This window comes from Phalacrocorax aristotelis, chromosome 10 (assembly GCF_949628215.1).
Source record: "Phalacrocorax aristotelis chromosome 10, bGulAri2.1, whole genome shotgun sequence".
Lineage (NCBI taxonomy): Eukaryota > Metazoa > Chordata > Aves > Suliformes > Phalacrocoracidae > Phalacrocorax > Phalacrocorax aristotelis.
The window spans coordinates 24,675,991-24,697,558 of NC_134285.1; the positions used below are offsets into that span (position 1 = coordinate 24,675,991).

The window sequence follows — 21,568 nt, forward strand, 5'->3', positions numbered from 1 at the left end:
ACTGAGCTCTGTTACCCCCAGCGGGGACACAGGGACAGAGCAGGGACACCCTGGGGATATTTTGCAGGAGGCTGGTGCAGCCAGTGGCTCCCTTCAGATCTCTGCCAGGGAAATCACACTTCGAGGAGGGCAGGGATTGGGAAGAGCAGCAGGGGATCCTGGAAAGCTTCCTCCCATGCCAACCTTCCCAGCCCACAGAAATCTTCATGTGCCTGAGCACTGCAAGGGGAGTGTGTCATCCCCGCACATCTCCCTGGAGTGGAGGGCCATGCTGAGACCCTGAGCACCGGCCAAGAGCGGGGAGACTCCAGCTTGGCAGCCAAGGCTGGGGGGCTGCAAGCTGGCACACCCTGGGGGACAAGGGAAGAGGGAATCCATCCCCAGGGGTAAAAGAGCCCAGGAGAGCTGGTCCTTGCCCCCACAAGCACCCGCACCCAGGCAAGGCAGCAAGGTTGCTTCATTTTCCCTGGGACACAGGGGAACAGCCTCTCCTCCCCAAGCCCCCATGGTGGTCTCACAGGCAGGCTAAGTCAAACCTCTTCACCGCCGCACTGGGGCCAGGGAGGACAAGCTGCAGCAGCCCTCGGGGTTTTGCTTGGGAAGCAACAAGGACACGCCTTTCGCTGGAATAAGAGCAGATGGGAATCCTCCCATTGTTTCTGCTTTTACACAGCTGATGTTCCGAAGAAAAATGGTTGTTCCCAGCCACCTGGCTTTGCAGAGCAGATCCCTCTCTGCCTGTGGCCAGCAAGGATTTGAGCATTTATGTGGGCACACGCACATGCTCCCTGTCTACAGCAGCAAACCCTTGATGTTGCGTGGCTGATAATGCCCGGGCGCGGGGCAGGAGGTCGTGTAGCCATGTGTACAGCTGGTGCTGGGAGATAGGCAGGAGCAGGACTCTTCTTCTGGTAAGTCTGGGGAAGCAGAAAGTACTGGATCTGCTTCCCCACTTCCATGGGAACCATCATCCTAGCGTTTCCCTCCTGGGTGGTGGCACTCAATGGTAAAAAACGCCAGTCCCAAGATTGCACCATCCAGCACTGCAGTTTGGATCCAGCAGTTAAGGATCCAAAGTTAAGGACTGGGAAGAAACTAGGACAAGATGGGAAACATTCTCAGCAGAAGTTGGCGTGTTCGTCCCTGGCTTGGCAGCTCATGGGATGTGGCATCCAGGGAATCTCTCACTGCATGTCCAGAGCCACCTGCTGTCCTGGAGGAAGGTGCCACCAGGCATTATGGGGCCTACCCTCGCAGGGAGCAGTGGGAGGCTGGGATGGAGGGCAAGGAGCAACACAGAGGTGGTGGCACAAGGATAGTGGTAGTGAGCACCAGCCGAGGTACGTGCCCGGCTACTGTCCTGGGATGGCAGGGATGTGGGGAAAGCAGAGGAACTAACGAGGAATTATTTAGCAATGTTCCTCTTCCCAGCATCTGCATTTTGCTGCTGGCTGCAGGAGGTGAGATAAGGAGCTGATGCACTGTCTGCCACGCACTCTTGGTCCAGGCCATGTGTCCGAGCTGGCATGTCGCCCCCACAGCACCTCTGCCTACCTGTCCTGCATTTTGAATGTCATTTGGATGGTGGAGGAGAAGCATTGCCTCAGTGGGCAGATAAGATGGTTTCCTGATGCCAGCCAGCACCTTTAAAACAGGTTTAACCCTGAAACCAGGTCTGGGGTTGACAGGGCTGGGGTTTCTGGACCAGGCAGACTGTGAAATAGCATTACAGACACCACCACTGCTGGTGATGGGGTGGCAGCCAGCAAGGGAAGGTGGTGGTGAAGAGCTTGATCCAGTGACCTCAGGGACACACAAGCCACCAGCAGGCAGCAGGAATGAGGTTGGCAGGCTTGGCCTGCCAGCAGAGGGGCTGATTCCTCCTTTCAGATGCTGATGAGGCAGTGATGGGAGATCTCACAGAGGGACATCCCCCAAGGAAGCACTCCCCAGCTGCCTCGGCCACTGCCCTTTTCTGGTGCTGTCCTGTGGGTTTCTCCTGTGTCCCTGCTCAATCTGCCACTACATCTCCTGCACGCTCCCCGTCCCAAGCGTGAGCTGAGTCACCACAATGCCACTGCGCCTCGCGCCCACATCTCCCATCTTCTAGGAGCCACAAGGAGCCTGTAAATACTTTCTTTGGCAAGACTTTTGTTTTCATCTAATCGCTCAGCTTCCTTCAAAGGCAGGCACAGAGAGGAACTGCATGAGGCAATAGGGAAGGTCACGGGGAGAACTGAGGCAGCTGTAATTGGGGAAGATCGAACCCAGCCTCAAGCAGGGGTGTGGACAGGTGGCTCAGCCAGCACTGACATGAGGCTTCAGCATGTCACCTCAGGCACTGACTGTCCCAGATCCTCCCCAGGACCATGGTCACCTATGACTATGCAGCCGTCCACAGGCATCATCTGAGACAGGACCAGGGTCCCCACACAGCAGTGAGCGCTGGGACGCAGACTTAGGGTGAGACCTTCATCACACCATTCCCGTTGTGGTTGATGTTGTGCAACATGGTGACAAGCGATGGGGGAAGGCAAATGGAGAGACGACAAGCCCTCAGCTGGACTACGCTGGGTGGGAAGGCACACACCATCCCCACGCCCAGCCAAGCTGCATTATTCACATTTCAAAGCACACATGCGGCTATGCTGAGGGATGGCAACTCGCTGAGCCGGGCTGGCCCCTTCCTGCCCCTGAGCCCTGTAATGAGCTTTGCTGGATGCCGCTAAGTAGATGAGTGCGAGCAGGAAAACTTTGCTGTGGTCTGGTGGCTGCTCAGTTGTCCCTGGCAGATGGGCTCCAGGACTGCTGGTGTCTGTTGAATGAACTGGAGGGGTGTGGGGACACGGCTCCTGACTGTGGCTCTGCAGACAGGTGCCAGGGTTGTGCATCTCCCAGTGCAGCCCAGTGGGAGATGGGACCAGAGCACAGGTCAGCCAGTGAGGACACTTCTGCGGCCACCCCATCCAGGGTGGCAGCAGCACCCTCCAAGCAGAGCACAGCTAGTGGGGAGAAACCCAGTGGGCGACTGTTACGAGGCCAGCCCCACGGTTGTAACTGCTCTGGGTGCCCCGGGAAGTCAAACCTAAGCTTTTGCCAGCAACAGGACCAAAGCCACCAAGGCAGAGGGTGGGATCTCCCCTTCAAGCTCTGTGGTCCCAGCAGCGCAATCACGGGGTGTCACTCTGTTTTTACATAGCTATGTTTAAAGCTCATATTGCTGCTTCCCTCTCTCCCTTACTGAGATAGCTTCACCCTTGCCCCAGTTCTGTTTATTTTTCTCCTTTCCCAGGGGCCAGCTGGGGCACAGAGGATGACTACAAAAGCCCACATGGATCAAAGTGAAAAGATCACAGGAGAAAACTATCTCCAAAGCAGTCATGCCCAAAGCCATCACTGCAGCATTCATCTAAATGGAGAACCCCCAGATTGCTTCTCTATCACATGGGGAAAGGCAGCGGCTGGAGGATGCCCTGCTCCCTTGCCTGCCATGGCCTGGAGAGGGTGAGGGTCACAGTGGCACCCCAGTACCCCCTGGGCACCTCATAGCACCAGTCAGCTGCCCAAGGGGGACCCCATGCCCTGTTCACCCAGCAGAGTTGCATCAAGTTGTGGCTGATCCTGACCCCATCCCCTCTCCCCACCCTCCTCTTCTTCCTCCCTCTCCTGTAACACGCCTATGGCAAACTTTCCCCCCTTCTGTGTTCCTGGCATCAGCAGCCAGGCTGGCACCTCCAGCCCCTTCGCCTGCCAACTTGGCAGCTGGCAGTGGGAGCGGGCAGGGCTGGCAGGGGCAGGCAGGGCTGCTGGCCACCGGCCACCATGAACCCCCTCCTCTGCCGGCACTTTCATCCTTATCTGGAAGGTGCCACTTGGCAGCCGGAGTGGCCCTGGAGCACCACATTCCCACACATGCTGCCCAGCCAGATGAGGCCGGAGCTGGCGTGTGCTCCTAAAAACTGGGGCAGGGCATGGTGTACAGCGCTGCTGTCCGGGAGTGGGATGGATGAATGGACGGACACATAGGCATGCCAGCACAGAAAGTGCACCAGGAAGCAGGGAGGGGTGCACCGGGAGGCTCCCGCAGCACAGCCACGGAGGGCTGCTCACACCCGCAGCCCAACAGCGCATGGGAGCCCGTGTCACGTACGCACACAGCCCTTTGCACACACCCAGTCCCCTACCCAAACACACGGGCCCCTTGCGCACCCCGAGCCCCTTACACACACGCATTCTGGTGTTCCCGCAGCGTGCCTGGGCACACGCGTGCAGCTCTGTGCTGGGACACATGCGCCCATGCACTGCCCTGAACGTGTGCCCTCACGCAATGCCCAGTGCACACCCACCCACACCCGCGCGCGCACACCCAACCTGGTACGCACACACCAGTGTGCACGCACACGCAACGCCCCAGGTGTGCGCGCACACCCACAAGCAACACGCACGCACAGAGCGGTATGGACAGTCACACGCCCCAGAGGGTCACCCCACACGCGCACGCCCCCAACCCGGCCCCACAGAGCGTCACACTCACGCACACGCGTGCACGCGCACGCACGCTCACACACACGCTCGATGACGCATGGCCCCCTCCCCCGCGTGCCCTGGCCCCGCCCGCTGGTGCGGCGCGTGCGCGGGGCGGGGCGGGTCCCCGTTGTCGGGGCGGGCGGGGCCGCGGGTCGCAGCGGGGGACGGGTTCGGAGCCGCCCGGCCCAGTGGGTGAGTGAACGAGCACCGGCGGTTCAGCACCGGCGGGTCGGGGGGGGCCGGGGGGCGCCGGCCCGGCGGGGGGAGGGGGTGGGGGATGCAGCGGCCCTTCCGCCGCCGGGGCGACCCCGCCCGGGGCCGCGGCAGCCTCGGCCCCTCGCCGTGGGCGCCTCCGCGCTCCAGCCCGGTCCCGGTGGGTGCTCCCCGCCCCGTGGGGCCCGCGAGGTCCCGTGGCGAGCCCAGCCTCCCCGTCCCCGGGTGCGGGCGGCGCCGATGGCGTCCGTCCGTGGTCCCCCTCCAGCCGCGGGGCCCGGCAGGGCCCGCGGATGCTGGTCCGGGGGCGGGATGAGGGGTCCGTGAGCCCGGCTCCCCCGCAGGTAGCGCTGCGCCCTGCCGGGCTCCGCCGGGGTGCAGGGACGGGCCTGCTCCGCTCCTGACAGCTGGGAACCGGGAGAAGGGCTGCGCCTCGCGGGGGGCCGGCCCGCGCCCCAGCCCTCGCCACCCCTCCCCGCGGCACTGCGGGGCTGCGGCACCGGCTTCGCGGGCTGCGGTGACCGAGCGAGCACCCACCGGCACCCGGCTGCACCCCGGGGCCCCTGGCCAGGCAGGTACCGCCGATACAAACGACTTCCTGGAAGTGTAAATATAAAGACGTTGGGTCTCTGGGGTTCAGCCGTGTGAAACCACCTCTTCACAGGTTATTTCTGCATCTGCTTTTGGCCTGCGGTAAGCAGGGCCCAAGTGCAGGTAGCCTCTGAGGGAAGGGAGCTCAGCTGGGTGATGTTGGCCGTGGGCTCGCTTCGTGCCCGGGTGGCAAGTCCCGCCTGGCCCAGGCTGGGCGGCTGGGAGGCAGGGGGTGGTTTGCATGAGGGTTCATGAGAAACAAGGCTCCAGGAGGCCTTGTTCCACTGCCAAATCTGCGAGGCTAGTGAATTTGAAGAGTTTGGCTCTTTGTGTGCAACTCTAAACTCTCCAGTGACAAAAACCAGCGACAGTGTTTGTAAAGCAAAGGGTACGATCGGCTCTGTTGCAGCAGCTTCTTCCCTCCTCTCTTGCTGCTGCCCAAGCGCGGGGGCTTGTTGTGGGATGTGATTTGGAGCCTGCTAGGCTCCCTGGGCCCACCAGCCCCCTCCTTGCCTTGCTCCAGGGCACTGGCCAGGCACAGATCCAACCCCCGGCTTCTGCAAATGGGACCCAGCCCCAGCCCTGTTTGTGTTTACTTCTATATTTCAAGACCTGAAGTTCCCATCTGGAGAACAAACGGGTCTATAGGGGACTCGGTAGTGTGCTGGTCTTGCATGCTCGGTGCCTGTGCTGTGTCAGCAGCCCCTCGCACCCTGCTGGGCTTGCAGCCTCCTAGAAAGTTTTATTGCGCTGTTTGCACAACCTCTCACGCTGCGGTAGGTGGGGGTTTTTTTATGGTCTGGCTGTGTTGTGACTCTTGTATCTCTGTGAATGTCAAGAGGGGTAAGAAAAAACAGTAACAAGGGCTGCGTGCCTCCAGTCACCTGTGGCTGGTCCAGCAGCCTCCAGCTCCAGTTGCTTTTTGTAGGACCTGGCCACAGGAGATGGGACTTCCCGGACGCACAGGCGTCGGAAATCACTCGCTCTTGCTGAAAATGCTGGCCAAAAGAAATCCTTCTCCCTGCCACGGATGCTCATGCTTTTAATTTCCATCACGGGCACTGCAGGGAGCAGAGAGGCATTTCTTGCTTCGGCAGCAGCGTGCAAAGCACACAGGTACCAACAGCCCTTGCCAGGCATATGATGCTACTGCCCTGGCGTGGTCCTCGGCATGGCCGCAGAGACAGAGGCACCCAGCAGGGTCTGCAGCTCATCTTCTAGGGATAACACAGTGCCTCTGCAAGTCAGTGGGGAGAAATGCCGATTTTATAAAAAAAAAAAGGCAACGGCTGCCATTTCCAGGCCCCGTTTCTATGGGAACAGGACATCAGAAGAGCAGAAATGCGGCGAGTGCTCTAAAATAACTACCAGCTCCCAGGAGCACGTGGCCTTTGCTCAGCTCATCTATCCCTTTCCGCTGAGACGGCAGCCAGGGATGGCCAGCTCCTGGCGACGAGGCGGCATGGAAGTGGGTCAGGAGGTGGGATGCTGTGGCCTTGATCCCTGCCGATCCCCATCTAAATCCACCAGCAGGAGAGCTCCAGCCCAGGCTGGCAGCTGGCGCAGCTGCCACATTATCAGCACAGCTCTGCACTTTGCTCAACAGTGTGGCAGGGGCCGGTGGTTGCGGCCGGGTGGCGAGGAGAGTTAGTTGTCTTCCTCGCTGACCTCCTTGGGGATGGCCAGGGTGAATCTGTGCTCATGTATTTAGGAGACTCTTCCTCGCAGTGCAGTTGGGTGCAGAGAGCAGGGTATTTCCAGGGAGGGCGAGGGGAACTGAGTTGTTCTCCCAGAAGCTGATGGTGGTCATCTCTGTCTTGCCCCAGATCTTTTCCTGTGCCTCTTGCTGGAAAAGTCAGTCTTATGTCACAGCGCATAGGGCTGAGGTCAGGCAGGAGAGCAGCTCAGGAGGGGACAACCTGACCTGCCACCGCACAAGTAGGCAAGTGGATTGCAGGGTATGTTCCTGCAAGGTACAAGCAGTGCCTCTGAGGTTGTCTTGAACTGGCTATGCACAGCCCTCCTTTCCTCCCAAAGGTGGTCCACAGCACAGGCAGGGGCGCGGACGGGGCCCCTTCCGAAACAGCCTGTGGTCATGGGTATCTCAGGGCTGATCCAGACAGCACCTTCCAAAAGAGCTTTTTTTCTCTCAAATCTGGTAAGAGTAGCCCTGTAGCAGCTGAGCTTCCTCCTTCTCTTGTTCTCCAGTGAGCAAAAGGTCCAGTACAGGTTTTCTTGGGACCCTAAGAAACTTGGAAAAAATTTATTGGCAATAATGAAGTTTCTGCCTTTGTGTAGTGTTTGTGTTATCCAAGAGCTGCTTGACATTTTCTCAGCGATGTACCGGCCCCGATGGCAGCCGTAACACCTACGTGGGCGGTCGGGGGGGTCCAGCTTGTGTTTGAGGGTGCGGCAGGGCAAGCAGCCAGGAGAGACGCAGGAGCAGGAGGTAGGATCTCTGCAAGGGCAGCAGCCTTCTCCAGCCTGACCTGTTGCCTTTGTCTTCTTTAAAAGGAGCAAAAAATATTTTATTCCCTTGGTTTGCTCTGGATTCCGTTCAAGCGAGCATGGGAGGAAGGTTTCTGCTCCTGGGACGCTTGTTTGGAGGTGTGTCGGATCCTGCCGTACGTGGTATGCGGGTACGTGGGGCTGGGGGACCTACTGTAGGGGTCCTATGGCAGAGTGGTGGCATTCTGCCAGGGCACATGTGGACTGGAGGCGCAGTGCTTTGTGATGAGCTTGAAGGTGTTTAAGCTGAAATCTGGCAGCAGCTGCCTTTGCAAAGTCCCCTTTGCTGTTCCTTGCCCTCTTGCTGCTTGGGGGGGTTCCTGGGCTACAGGAGCAGATCTCTTCTGCTTTTTTTTCCTGGGTCCCAGGGCAGGATGCGCTCAAGCACAGATGCCTCTTACTGTTGCAGGAATTTGATGTCTGCACATGGAGTGGCAAAAAGAAGGTGTGTTTTTTTTGCTCTGAGGATGCACCTCTGTTTTGATTTGGGGATGGGAAGGTGCATGCCAAGCCAGGAGGATGCTTCTGGAGGGCTCAAGGAGGTGACTGCGTAGGGCAGGCTAGGTAGATGGATGCTTGTTGCTTTGTCCGCAGACCTACGTGGTTTTTCAGCTTGCTCTCACTGCAGCTCAGTTGCTCCCAGCTCTCGGTGTTCTGCTCGCAGTGTGCATTTACCAGTCACTGGTTTGGGAGTGAAGGTTGGGCAGGCTGGGTCACCAGCCTCCCCTCCCTGCAGCACCCTAAACTCCCTGTTGAGGTTGGTGGGTGCTAGCTGGGTCGAAGGAGCTGATGCTGTCCCAACTGGGACTGGAGAATGTGCTGTTGAGCGTGACCCTGGGACGCTGCCAGGAGGTAATGTGTCCGTCCTTGTCTCTGCAGAGGCTTTTTGGTGCTGCCAGGTTCTGGAGCACAGGCTCTCGGAGATGAATCGGGCAGCTGCCTGCTCCTGGAGGGTGCGGTAGGGCTCATCAGCGCTGCTGTGAACCAGGTTGGCCCTGTCACTGTGGCAAGAGGGGTTTTGCCATGCTTGGAGGCTGAAGGGCTGCTCAGCTGGAGGCTGCCTGCGTGGGCAGGCGGTTCTGCTTGTGCCAGGACTGCCCTTTCTATGTGCCACGCTGCTGGGTGACTCACTGCGAGCGTGTCCCTGGTGGGACAGCAGTGCTTTGTCAGGACATGCTGCTGCAAATGGAGACAAAAACGACTTGGAGGAATGGCAGATACTTCCTAAAAGAGGGGGAGGATGCAGGTGTATCATCTTCAAGTGTATCATCCGAGAGCACTGACCTTCTCTTCCACTTCCCTGCCCTTTTCTCATCCTCACCTCTCCAAGGAGAGTTTCTACTGGGAAAGCACTGTTAACATTGCAAAACCAACCCTTCATGTTGCAGGAGGTGGAGGTACAACTTGAAATCTTCACCAGTCCCAAAATAATGGGTCGCAAGGAATTTGGTGGCTGCCTTCAGGCTGGTGTTTGCAGTTCTGTAACCTGGTGCTCCTACTGTTTAAGGAAAGCTGTTTCCTGCTGGCTGCTGGGTGAAGGACCGCTGGTGCTTGTGGGTTGGGTTTCCAAGCAGCGGCCTCCCTCCCTTGCAGCTCAGGTCACGCCGATGACCGGGAACAGGCTGCTCCAAAAACCACAGACTCTGGCTCTTATGGGTCAGTAGTGACCCTTGGAGAGGGAGCCCAACAGTTATTTTCCCCCGTTTGGGGCCAAGCCAGCTGTTGCAACATCAGGCTGGAAACAGAGAGCTGCCCTTGGATTGCCAACAGGTGGGATGTGGGATGCTGCCTTCCTGCCGCCCAAGTCTGCCAGCACCCGGCATTCACGGCTCTCTCTTCTCTTCCAGGGTCCTCCTGAGCAGTGGCAGTGGTCCCCTTCTGATGGGAGGATGGTTGTTCTCAGGCAGTTTGGGCTGCTGCTCTGGAAGAACTACATCCTGCAGGTAGGCTGGTGCTGTGCTCTTGGGGGGCTGCCTCTGTCGTCACTAAATATGGGTACATCAGAGCTTGCCTGGGATCTTGATTCTCCAGCAAATCTTCACCATAGGCCCAAGGCATTTCCTGGAGGAAAGCAGGTCTGTTTGTCCATGTGGTGTTGTCCTGCTTTTGCGCTGGGGAGAGACAGGCAGGTCTGTGTGCTCAGTTGTCCCTGTCCCCTTGAGTGCATGCTGTGCCGTTCCTCTCCTGCAGTCTGGCCATGAGTTCAGCTCCCCCTTTTCACGGGGCAGGATGACCCAGGCACACCCCGATGGTGGGTTTCTTGAGCCATCTTGTTACACAGCCTCCTCTGGAGGTTGTGATTGCTGCATGATGCCTCTAAACACACCAGGGCCCAGATTTTTTTCCTCCAGTACTTTCTACAGCCCTCAGAAGGAGCTTTTGTGGGTCTTAAAAGTTAAACTACCATTGACCTGGCCTCTGCGCTCAGCCCGGCTCACTGCATGGCCGCTGGCTAATGAGGGATTTTGCAACCTCGGGGCCTTCTTGCCCTGCTGATCAGCAGTGTCTCACCTGCTCCCACAGCACCTTTAAGCAGCATGTGGGTGCTCCTGGGTGGAAGCTGTGACTCCGCTGGGACCCAGAGCTGGCCCTGGCAGAGAGCGGCGGAAAAGGAGGGAGCGCAGGGATTGCTGCAGCCCGGCTTTACACTTTCAATTGCTCTTCTGCAATCAGCACGATGTTGCTTTAAAAATAAACAAAAGGAAGAGTGAAGGGGTGGCTGAGGTGCCTGCGTCCGGCCTTCCAGCAGGGCAGGGAGCAGGCAGCGGGCTTGGATATGACTGGAGGGAACAGCAGCAGGTCTGATTTGCAATCAGGAGCATGCTCCGTGGGTGTGTGTGATGGCCAGCCCTGTGAATCCCACCTTGTACACCCCAGATGTGTAGGACAATCCCCCACCCCCTCTGCAGGGGAATAGCATCATCTTCTGGGTGTGCTGTGGAGCGGGGGCGCCTCTTGTTGTGAGGCCACAAGCTGACTCGGATCTACTGTGACAGAATACAACCTGGAGCCCTTCCTCCCCTCTGCCAAAAAAATGTGCACTCAGTGAAGACACAGAGCTCGCAAGCCATCATCACACTGGTGTGAAGATGGATGCCAGGACATGTGGCTTGCTCAAAGCTGGGGCAGCCCTGGCCAGGCAGAGGTAGTGATTATGGATGAGTATCCCTGTCACCTCTGGAATACGGCAGCTTAAACGACTTCTGCGGCAGCAAAAGCCTGCGCTGGTAAATGTGTATTAGCCTGCGAGTTCAGGGAACCAGGCAACTGTTCTGGAGACAGCTCAGGAGACTGAGAGAGGGTTTAATACAATAGTAAATCAGCGGGAGGCAGCTGGTCCACCAGAGCTGCATTATAAAGCCATCAGACATCTGCAACATCCACTTTTATGAGCATGGCCTTTGGAAAGGCTGCTTTTCCCCCTCATGCTTGGAGCTGCTGCCTCCTGGCTGTGCTGCCAGGCTGGCTGCAGCAGTGGCTTGGTCCCTGGTTGTGGTCAGAGTGAGCAGCTCTTTTCTGGGAAAACACAGGGGTTTTTGGCTTTAGCAGTGGGTGCTGAGGACTGGGGTGATGCAGGGAGCAGCTGCATGGTCATATGCCAATGTGCCCCCTCCTGACAAACGAGCCAAGAGCCAATTCATCGCATCTGCTGCGGGGCAGACTGTCCCCCTTCCTGGGAGGTCTGTGCTCAGGGCTCCATTTCTGCCCCGCCAGAGACTCTGCCCACCTCAGTGTGCCCTGCTTGCTGCTTTCCCTGTGCCCCCATTTGAAAAATAAAACCTTTTATCTATCATTCTGCGGAGGGATGGGAGGTGTAGCTTCATGGTCAGTGCAGCTCAGCGCTGGGTGTTTGCAGGGCACTGGGAGCTTTCAGGGCAGCTGGGGTGCTGCCTCCAGCATGTGGTCAGTGCAGGCAGGAGAGGATCCCTGACACGGGCTGAGCCATACCCTGCCTGCAGTGTGCACACCCTGTATGGGCACCACCATCTGCAGGTGTGTTTTTTACCGTGCTGCTGCCCATTGCTGTGATCCAGGCCATGGCACCACTGCGCCAGTGGCTATGGGGCCAGGCAGGAGGTGGTTGAACAACACCGAGTGTGCAGAGATGTCAGGGAGGGGCTGCACCATCAGATAAAAACCGCTTGCTGAGACAGCAAAGTTGTGGGAATAAACCTTTTGGCGCTCCTCTTGCACGTTGTGGTGTTCTTCTTTCCAGCCCAGTGGAGGGAAGGGTAGACAACCTTCCTTCCCTGGTCTTGTAAAGTCTGTTAGCCAGAGTCTGCAGAAGAGGTTAATGCTGCTGCTTCTGCTCTGGGCAAGTGCTCCAAGTGAGCAGATGTGAATCCCTGCACCCAGACCTTGTTCCCTGCTGCCGGGGATCTTTCATTAACTGTTGTTGCAGTGATTGAGGTTTGGTGTGGTGTGCTGTGCTGTGCTTGCACCTGGGCTGGGCTCGGGTGAAGGCAGCTTGGTTTGCAGGAGGAAATAAGACGGCTGGGTATGGATTTTACCTCTTCTACCCAGACCTGCCTGGCTGCTGCTGCACCAGGCCCAGGGCTGAGCCGTGCCTCTAGGGAGCTGCCTTCCTCTCCTATCCCTGCCCCACGTGGGTGATGCAGCTTCAGTGGGAGCAGCCCGGTGCTCACGGCTCCCTTCTCTGCAAGCGCATGTGACCTCTGCAGTCATTTTTACAAGCATAACTCCATTGGTTGGCAGCATGTCCCAGCTCCTGCCATAAAATAGATCAAGGGGGTTGCACTGCAGGAATGTGGGCATGCGTGACACTGGTTGGGACAGCTGCTCCCCTGCCCCTCCAGTCAGAGATGACCCATTTCCCCTGGGATGACTGGGGTTTTCAATGCTAATTAACCTGGGTTGGACGCTAATTCACCTGGGTCAGTGGTGGGTGTTAGTAGCTAGTGGGAGGTTTGCAGGAGAGGCAGCTCTGGGGGAAACCACTGGAGGGTCATGCTCCGGCTTAGCTGCCCACATGTGTTCACCAGACTCAAGTTCATTGTCTGGTTGCTTGAACCTCAATTAACAATAAGTGCACCGCTGTATTTAGTGCAGACAGGCCTTGGGGTGAAGGCTGAGCTTGTGGGTATGTTCTCCATTCTGCGTGGGGGCACCAATGCCTGTAGCCAGAGGCTTTCCAGGTCCCATCCCTGGCTGGGACGCAGAGCCTGTGTCCCGCTGCCTGCAGCCGTTAAGCTCCAGCAGAAAAAAAACTTCACTGACTGCGTTAGCTTTGCTCTGCTTTACCTGCCCCCTGCCTGCTCGTCCCAGTCATTCATTTAGTTACAGTATCTTTAGCTCCTAGCCCTGTAAGTGTTGGGCAAGGTTGCTCTGCTGTGGTTAAAGCTGTTCTCTTTGCTTTCCTGGCTGCGGCTGGTCCCACAGCATGGGCCTCTTTGCAGGAGGTGTATCGCTGCGGTTGCCTGCGGGAGTGGTACGGGCGAGTCCTGAGTGCCGCCTGCTCCTAGGCAGAGCCCTGTTGCACAGGGAAAGGGCAAACAGTACAGCTCGTTCAAACCCAGCAGCATGGCGGGGAAGGCTCTGAAGGAGGGTGGTTCAAGATGGAGCAGTGCTTAGGGAAGGAGACACCTTGGCTCCGTGCAGTGTTGTTATTGGGCTTTGGAAAAACCCAGGTTGTGAAACCTTGGGAAATGCAAGAATGCTTCTGGAACCTCACTACTGTGCCCGGAACCTTATTATTGCATTTGATCTACCTTCAGTGTTTACGTAGTTTTTTTTAATCTTTACCTTTCCTGCAGAAACGGCAGATCTTGGTGACAGTCATTGAAATCTGCCTGCCGCTGCTCTTTGCTGCCATCCTGATAGCACTGCGGCACCGGGTGCACTCCATCAGCCACCCCAACGCCACCGTCTACCCCCCTCAGTCTGTGGATGACCTGCCAGGCTTCTTCTACCGCCGGCAGCCCAGCAACCCCTGGGAGCTGGCTTACGTCCCCTCCAACAGCAGCGCCGTCAGGAGCATCGCGGAGGCAGTGGAGAGGGCTTTACCCATCAGCATCAGAGGTCAGCATGGGCCGGGGGCTACAGCTTCCACCCCAGAAATGGGTACAAATTTTTACTCTGATAAATCCTGATGCTCTGTTCCAGGGATGCATCAATTTTATCAGAACTCCAAGGCAATTGTTTTGGTTTTGCTTTACTAAAACTACAGGATTTTGTTTTGATTTTTGGTTGCATTTTGTTGCAGTTTCCACCTAGAAAAATATTGCCCAAAATAGTTAAAGTACGTGGCTGTCGCTTCCCCGAGACAAAGTATTTTTGGAAATCTTCTTGCACAGAGAATTTTAGCGCTTTTATGTTCCAAGCTGAAGGTGACGTTAGGATTTTCTCTGAAAGCAGAGCTGACTCCTGCTCTTGAGGAGGAGGAATTGTCTGCATGCCCCATGATGGGCACCACAGCATGCTGTATAAATGAAATCCCCTCTGTCTGACAGCAGTGGTGATTCTCACCTCTGGCTGGAGTGCATCCCTTGTGTCTTGGACCAAAATGATGTTATTGGTGATGGTTGACCATCATCCCGCGTTGAGTTGCGATCCTCCATGCCTGCGTCTCTCTCTTTCCTCTCTCTGCAGCTCAGGGCTTTGCCTCAGAGCAGGACTTTGAGGAGTACGTCAAGTCAGACAACCGCTCGGGCAATGTGCTGGCTGCCGTCGTGTTCAAGCACCGCTTCCATCAGAGCACGGCCCCGCTGCCCCTCCAGGTGAGCAGAGCCAGGGGGACAGGAGGACACAGAGGGGTTGGCATCCTCTGCGATCTGGACACTGCTTCTTTCTGTCCCACCTGCGACGCCCTTTGTGTGCTCCTTCCAGGTCAACTATGAGCTGCGCTTCAAGTATAGCCCAAGGAACGCCCCGCGGAGTGAGCAGACGGGTCTGAACCCCAACCTGGACCGGGACTGGCACACCAGCTACCTCTTCCCACTCTTCCAGCTGCCTGGGCCCCGGGAGGCCAAGTTTGCCGATGGGGGGACGCCAGGTGAGGGCCACCTCTCCTCTGCCATGGGCTATTTCACAGCCAAAGAGTTGGGCGCAGTTTTCTGTACAGCAGCTCGGCTCATTACAGAGATTCACTGAGGCTCTGAGCTTTTATATAAATAGTTTAATTTTTAAAAATTAATTAAATAAAATTAATTTTAAATTAATAGTTTTAATTGTATTTAAATAATTTTAATATTTAATAATTATAATTTATAATAATTATTTAAATTTTACCGTGTGATGACTTGGGCACTGCTGGCCTCTGGGTACCTCTGCTGAGCAGGGTTGGATAAGAATAAATTTTACTCACGTGAATTTTTTTTAATTTAAATTTGGGGTTTTTTCCCTTTTATATTTTTAATGGAAAATTTATTTCAGGGTCCAAACTGTTCAGTGTTTGTCGTGCCTCTTAAATACTTGAAAAGTCAATAGAGCGACTCTGTGGTTTGAGTATAGGTTTTTAAGGAAAGTCAAAACAGAGTCCGAGCAGGAGGCAGCAGTGGTGTTGCTGGAGCTGGTGCTGGCTTACGATTTGATTTTTTGGGAGCTTCCCTGTGGCTGCAAAGGGATATTTCCCTCAGTTGGGTTTTTTCTTCCATTGTTCAATAGCAATGTCAAGGGAAAGATTGAGAGGCCAAGAAAGTGGGTGAACTGCTCACGCAGTGTAAGTAAGCCTGAGCCTGAGAGAGCGATATCTGCTGGTTCAAATGTTCTACAGGACGGGGTGACCAGGAGCCCAGATCAATTCCCTCACTACAGTGTTTGTTTAGTAAATTAGTTAATATAAAACATTGTTCACGATCTCATATTCTTACTTTTTCCTTCTTTGCGTGGGTCATTTTCAGCAGCTAACTCTCAAAATGCTCATTTGGGGCTTTGTAAGCAGAATTTGAGTTTCTATTCAAGCAACATGTGGCAGAAAACCCACCTAAAAATAAAGAAGTTGAAAATTAGAAATCCTTCACTGTTTTCTAATGCACAAAAATGGAAGCCAAATGTGTGAGTAATGGGATATATTCTTCCTCACCAAAACCTGCGTATTATCCTGTATTCTCTTGGTTTACAAAAAAAAGGACGAAATACAAGCTCAGTGACACTGGCAGTGGTTAATGATGATGGAGAATCTCCCCCCTTACAAAAATAAAGCCATACCTGCAGAAAGGCAAATACAGTTTAAATTGAGTTTTCCTGCCAGATGCTTTTAAGTGATGATTATGAGAGATTCGAATTCCTGTGATGTAAATCCTTCCCGAGCCCCTCTGTGTCGGCAGCGGTGTGTTGATAGTGATGTTTATTTTGCTTTTCCTACAAGCTCTTTTTTTGTTTCCTGTTCTTCTTCCCAAGCAATCCCTCCTGCAAAGGCTGTTTCTCTCCTTCTGCCCACACCTCCCTCCAAAACCCGGACCCGTCTCTATTCCCCCGTGTTGTTTTTGCTATGCAGGCTATATCCGAGAAGGTTTCTTGGCGGTGCAGCACGCGGTGGACAGAGCCATCATGCAGTACCATGCCAACACCAGCTCCACCAGCCTGCTGGAGAACATCACGGTGGTGGTGCAGCGCTTCCCCTACCCGGCGTATGTCAATGACCTCTTTCTCCTCGCCATTCAGAACCAGCTGCCCCTGCTGCTCATGCTCAGCTTCACCTACACCTCGCTCAACATCGTCCGCGCCGTCGTGCATGAGAAGGAGAAGAAGCTGAAGGTAACACGAGCGGTAGGATGTCTGGGTGTTCCTCTCCCTCTGCAGCATTTCCCAACAGATGTTGCCTTTAAATTAGGAACAAAATCCCCGTTGGGTTTGGAGCCAGCAAGCAGGAGGTGGGGATGGCAGCAGATTAGCAAACCCTAGGAAGGAATGTCACTAATCCTGCTGCCAGGATGTGGCTCGGCTCTCCTTGCTGTGCAGCCAAGGCTGCTGGACTGAAGGGCTGCTGTTTCTCTTGGGCTGCAAGGTGGCTTGGAGAGAGGGCAACACTTGTGGATTCAAGAGTTTTTTAGATTCAAGAGTTCAGTGTGTGGGAAGCAAGATTTTTGTCTTTTGAGTGTAGAAACCCGTGTGTCTGAGTTGTGTTGTGGGGGTGGTTGGAGCTCGGCTGCTGTGGTGGTTGCGACAGCAGGGCCTGGCTTCCCCTGGGCGTGGGGTTGTCCTGCCCTCTGCCATGCTGCCAGATGACCCTGGCGGCCCTGCTGGCATCAGCTGCTGTGGTTTTGGGTTCAGCTCAGCTCTTCAGGGAGATGTTCTCCTGTGGTGGTGAGGGGGGGAGGTGGGTGGCACCATGCAATGCTGAAGGCTGCGCAGGACCGCTTTGGTGGGACCTGGGGCTGCCACCTCCCTTGCCAGTGCTGCACGGCAAAGCCACCATCACCCTGACCAGGGCCTGCACCTCACCCCGGCCATGCCCGGGAAGTGTGGATGCAGCCCTGGGTGACAGTATGACCTCCCCGCAGGAGTACATGCACATGATGGGCCTCAGCAACTGGCTGCACTGGAGCGCCTGGTTCCTCATGTTCTTCCTTTTCCTGCTGGTGTCCGTGTTTTTCGTCACTGTGCTCTTCTGTGTCAAGGTGAGGCCACTGTTCTGCAGGCCAGAAGCTTTGTGCTGGCAATGCATGGGGCTGACAAGACTCCTCTGCCGTGGGCTGGACTGTTGTGGTATCTCAGGACTCCTCCACGTGTGTAACGGAGGCTGGAGTTGGCCTTTTCCAGAGATGGGTGGGTAGAGCTGCCTGCCACAGCTGTCTTTCACAACAGGGGTGACCTCCCCAGGAAGGAGCTGAGGGATGGGAGCCCCACAGGAGGCCAAGGCAGTCCCGTGGGAAGCAGGACCACCTCACTCCTGCAGCCCTGTGTGCCCTTGGAGGGACTTGAGCTCTCCTCTCTGGTTGTACCCACACTATGAGAAGCAGGAGGAGGCTGCCTGGGTGTTGATCAAGGTGTCCCCTGTCTCTTAGACCCTGTGTCACACAAGAGCAACCCGTATTTCTTCCCTCTGCAATGGTCTAGGGCAGCCTGGGCATTCTCACCCATCTCTCAGTTTGTCTTTAACCCATGGAGGAAGTCAGTTCTTGGCTGCCCGCATGTGCCTGCAGCCATGGCCAGCTTCGCCAGCCCTTGGCATAACCAGATTTTCTTGGTAGGTGAGCGAACAGGGAGCGGTGCTCACCAACAGTGACCCCACGCTGGTGTTCACCTTCCTCGCCATCTTCTCCATCTCCTCCATCTCCTTCAACTTCATGGTGAGCACCTTCTTCTCAAGAGGTGAGTCCCTCCCCAGCTGCCTCCTCGTGTTGCTGACCTGTGGGGCTGAGGGTGTGTTAGAGGCCTCATGCTGTAAAATTTTTCATTAGTTTTGGTTGGGAGGCAGCTCTGGAGGTCTTTGGTTCATCCTGCTCAAAGCAGGGCCAGCTCCAGAGTTATGTGAGGTTGCACGGAGCTCTGTGTTTGTTCGACACATAGAGGTGGGGCGGCTTTCTTCCTTTTTTTTTGCTGCATTTTCCCCACAGTGCACATGAAGGGATGTGTGTACTATCTCTTCCAAACCAGACAGGCTCATGCATTAGGGCATCATCTGGCTGTCTTGGCCCCAGGATGCTCATCTCTGGGATGGGGGGAGGTATTTCTGCAGCTGTCCACTGTGGGGTCGGCGTCTGGCACTGCTCCTGCTTTGCTGTGGGACTTGGGCAAGTCCTCATCCTGCACCCCAGTAACCACCCTTTGTGCAAAAGACTTGAATATCCGTGGATGGAAGGCTGGGGGGAAATACCTGTGGCATCATTGTATTCTTGACGTTTTCCCTCCTGCTTTTCTCTGTCCTGGCAGCAAACGTTGCGGCTGCCGCTGGCGGCTTCCTCTACTTTTTCTCCTACATCCCTTACTTCTTCATCTCGCCCCGCTACGACCTGATGTCCCACAGCCAGAAGCTGGCGTCCTGCCTCATCTCTAATGTGGCCATGGCCATGGGGGCACAGCTTATAGGCATGTTTGAAGGAAAAGGTAAGAAAATGCCTCCTGTCCCTCGGGAGTGGAGCCAGCTTTTTTTTGTGGTGGGTTGGGACTGGCTTGCATGTGGTATGAAGGGTGGAAAGGAGTCAGGGAGAAGCACTTCCCTGCTCCTAACAAGAGCAGGAGGGCTAATTGCTGATTGCTCCTGTGGGTCTTATCAGCACCAGGGCTCTGCCCCTCTGAACCCATGTCCCTGGCAGTCTGGGCTGTGCAAAATTCATCATCACTTCAATTACCAAGCAGATTCTGTTCTAAGGGATGGGAATCCATTGTCTTTCCTCCTTTCCAATATATATCTTTCATTTCTGTGTTAATAAGAATTTGGTGTTGGTACCAGCAGTGGCCACGCTATTGCAAAGTGGTGGCACTAAAAAGGCAACTGTGGTGAAGGGGGGCAGTGGCTGGAGAAGAGTTCGCCTCTTCCCAGGGTAGTTGCAGAGGATGTGATGCAAGAAGCATGACATGGTGGGAGACCTTGAGATGTCAGTGCGCTTTCTGCTGTGTCTTTTCCCTCTGTCTATAGAAGGGATTGTAGAGACACGCACATGCTCCTTGTTATGGACCAGTGAATTAGGACAGGGATGCTATCTGAGTCTTGGAGAGCAGTTTGTCCTTCCGGGAATGCAGCGTTAGGCAGTGCCCCATGTGCGTTGCAGGGACTGGCATTCAGTGGAGGGACCTCATGAAGCCCATCAGTGTGGATGACAACTTTACCTTAGCCCAAGTCCTCGGGATGCTGCTCCTGGACTCAGTGCTCTATGGTGTGGTGGCCTGGTACGTGGAGGCTGTCTTCCCAGGGGAGTACGGCGTGCCTCAGCCATGGTACTTCTTCTTGACGGTGAGCATTGCTTACGCACCCCTTCCAGCAGGCTTGACAGGCATCTCTTGGGGATAGTTCCCACTTCTGTGCTGTGCAGTGGGCTAGAATAATGTGCAAGGGTGGCACCATCTGGGCTCCAAAATCAAGGGGTCTGCAGCATGTCCTCGGTAACAGCTGATGCAGCTGTATTTTTTTTACTGAATATGAAGGTTGTTGTGGCTTTAAATCTTTGTCCCGACACTTCTTGGTGTCAAGGGTGTTGTGCAGTGGCTCCGTGTCCCAAGCGAAGGCATTGGAGAGAAGCCCCAGGTGCGAGCAAGCAGATCTGGGTGGACCTGGCTGGTCTGCGTCCCGCTGCCAGCCCCCACACGCTAGTACCAGTGGCTGGGTGATGACTGTCATCCCATCAGTTGAGCTGCCCTCACTTTGCCGAGTCAAATGCTTTGGCATCATCTTCAGCGGCCATAGCTGTGGTGGTTACTGCAGCTCAGCTGGCTGCTGAGGGTTTGTTAAGCTACAGCAACACAATAAATTTTGATTCCATGGCCGTATCCCTTGCTATTTGATCAGGAAGTATTTCCTCCTCCCCTCTAAATTCCTTATCCCAGCCCAGTTTCACTTCAGCATCCCACTCCCTCCTGCAGCTAGACCAGGGTAGCGGAGATACAGCTGTCTGCCACAAGCCACAGCAGGATGCCGATTTTGGATCCAGGAGCTGTTGAATTGCTATTTCCACAGGGATTTAAGTTCCCAAACACTTATTTTCATTCCTGGAGAGCCTGGTCAAAGGAAAGGCTATACTTGCTGCAGCTGGTCACTGGCCTTTTTGTATTTAGTCTGTGTAAAGGTTTTTGGAGGGGGTGATCCTCCATTGTGCAAGCTTTTCTGGGCAGGGTGCTTCTGCCTGAGCAATTTTGCTTCTCATCAAAGTACTGACCTTTTCCATGGGAATGAAGATGGGGAAAAGCTGCCTATGTAATCCCAGGCAATCCTGCTGTAAGGGAGAACCAGGGGAAGGCAGCAGGAGAGGAGGAGCAGTTTCTGGCTGACTTGTCTGCTGAAGATGTGCTGGTTGGCAATTCCCAGGCCAAGGAGAGTGGTCTTGCATATCTATGGGAGGCAGTAGCATGGGAGGAGGAGGATGGATGAGGCTGGGGAGAAGAGATGGTCTCTGCCAGTGCCTGAGTTTCTTTGCCTTCTTCCATCAGCCCTCATACTGGTGCGGGCGCCCCAGGACTGTCGTGGGAAAAGAGAAGGAGGAGGAGGAGGACCCTGAGAAAGCGCTGAAGAGCCAGTACATTGAGGAGGAACCTGCCGACCTCGTGTCGGGAATCAAAATAAAGCACCTTTCCAAGGTACTGACTGCTCAGTACAGCACAAACACATAATGTTGTTTTCATAAAAACTGCTGCCTGTGGGAAGCCTCCTTATCATTTTGCTGCCCTCCTCACCCAGGGCTGTGTTGCTTGGCTGCTGTAAGGCAGGTAAGGCTCTTCCCTAGAGCTGGCTGCATTTTGTTGCAGGCTGAAGTGTTAGGTACTTGCAGGTGCAGTGACATCTACATTTAACCTGAATTAGACCTGTTGTCTAATGCCAACACCATGTGAACATCATGGGCTTTGACTGCCAGGTGGAACGGAGGGGGCAGATCTGAGACCACTTGCCTCGAGTGCAGCGTCAACTCATTAATGTGATCTCCACAGGTGTTCAAAGTGGGAAACAAGAAGAAAGAGGCAGTCAAGGACTTAACGGTGAACATGTACGAAGGGCAGATCACCGTCCTGTTGGGACACAATGGTGCTGGGAAGACCACCACTCTGTCCATGCTCACAGGTAGGAGCTGTGTCCTGCTGTGGGGCAAGGAAGGGCTAATAGCTTGACTTGCAAAGGGGA

General features: G+C 55.4%; 1 protein-coding gene across 3 annotated transcripts in view; it reads left to right on the forward strand.

The window, feature by feature from the left end:
• Positions 1 to 4,611: 4,611 nt before the first annotated feature.
• Positions 4,612 to 21,568, forward strand: part of ABCA3 (ATP binding cassette subfamily A member 3) — a 31,275-nt gene continuing 14,318 nt past the window's right edge. For 2 of the 3 annotated variants that reach the window (XM_075105890.1, XM_075105891.1), the window contains exons 1-12: positions 4,612 to 4,719; positions 9,687 to 9,782; positions 13,614 to 13,878; positions 14,449 to 14,576; positions 14,686 to 14,851; positions 16,295 to 16,554; positions 17,301 to 17,417; positions 17,991 to 18,111; positions 18,673 to 18,846; positions 19,512 to 19,693; positions 20,884 to 21,030; positions 21,379 to 21,508. In XM_075105890.1, coding sequence (XP_074961991.1) covers positions 9,729 to 9,782; positions 13,614 to 13,878; positions 14,449 to 14,576; positions 14,686 to 14,851; positions 16,295 to 16,554; positions 17,301 to 17,417; positions 17,991 to 18,111; positions 18,673 to 18,846; positions 19,512 to 19,693; positions 20,884 to 21,030; positions 21,379 to 21,508 — 1,744 coding nt within the window. In that variant the 5' untranslated portion in view covers positions 4,612 to 4,719; positions 9,687 to 9,728. Of the gene's footprint in view, positions 4,720 to 9,686; positions 9,783 to 13,613; positions 13,879 to 14,448; positions 14,577 to 14,685; positions 14,852 to 16,294; positions 16,555 to 17,300; positions 17,418 to 17,990; positions 18,112 to 18,672; positions 18,847 to 19,511; positions 19,694 to 20,883; positions 21,031 to 21,378; positions 21,509 to 21,568 lie in introns of those variants that run through there. The other variant, XM_075105892.1, reaches the window with a different exon arrangement.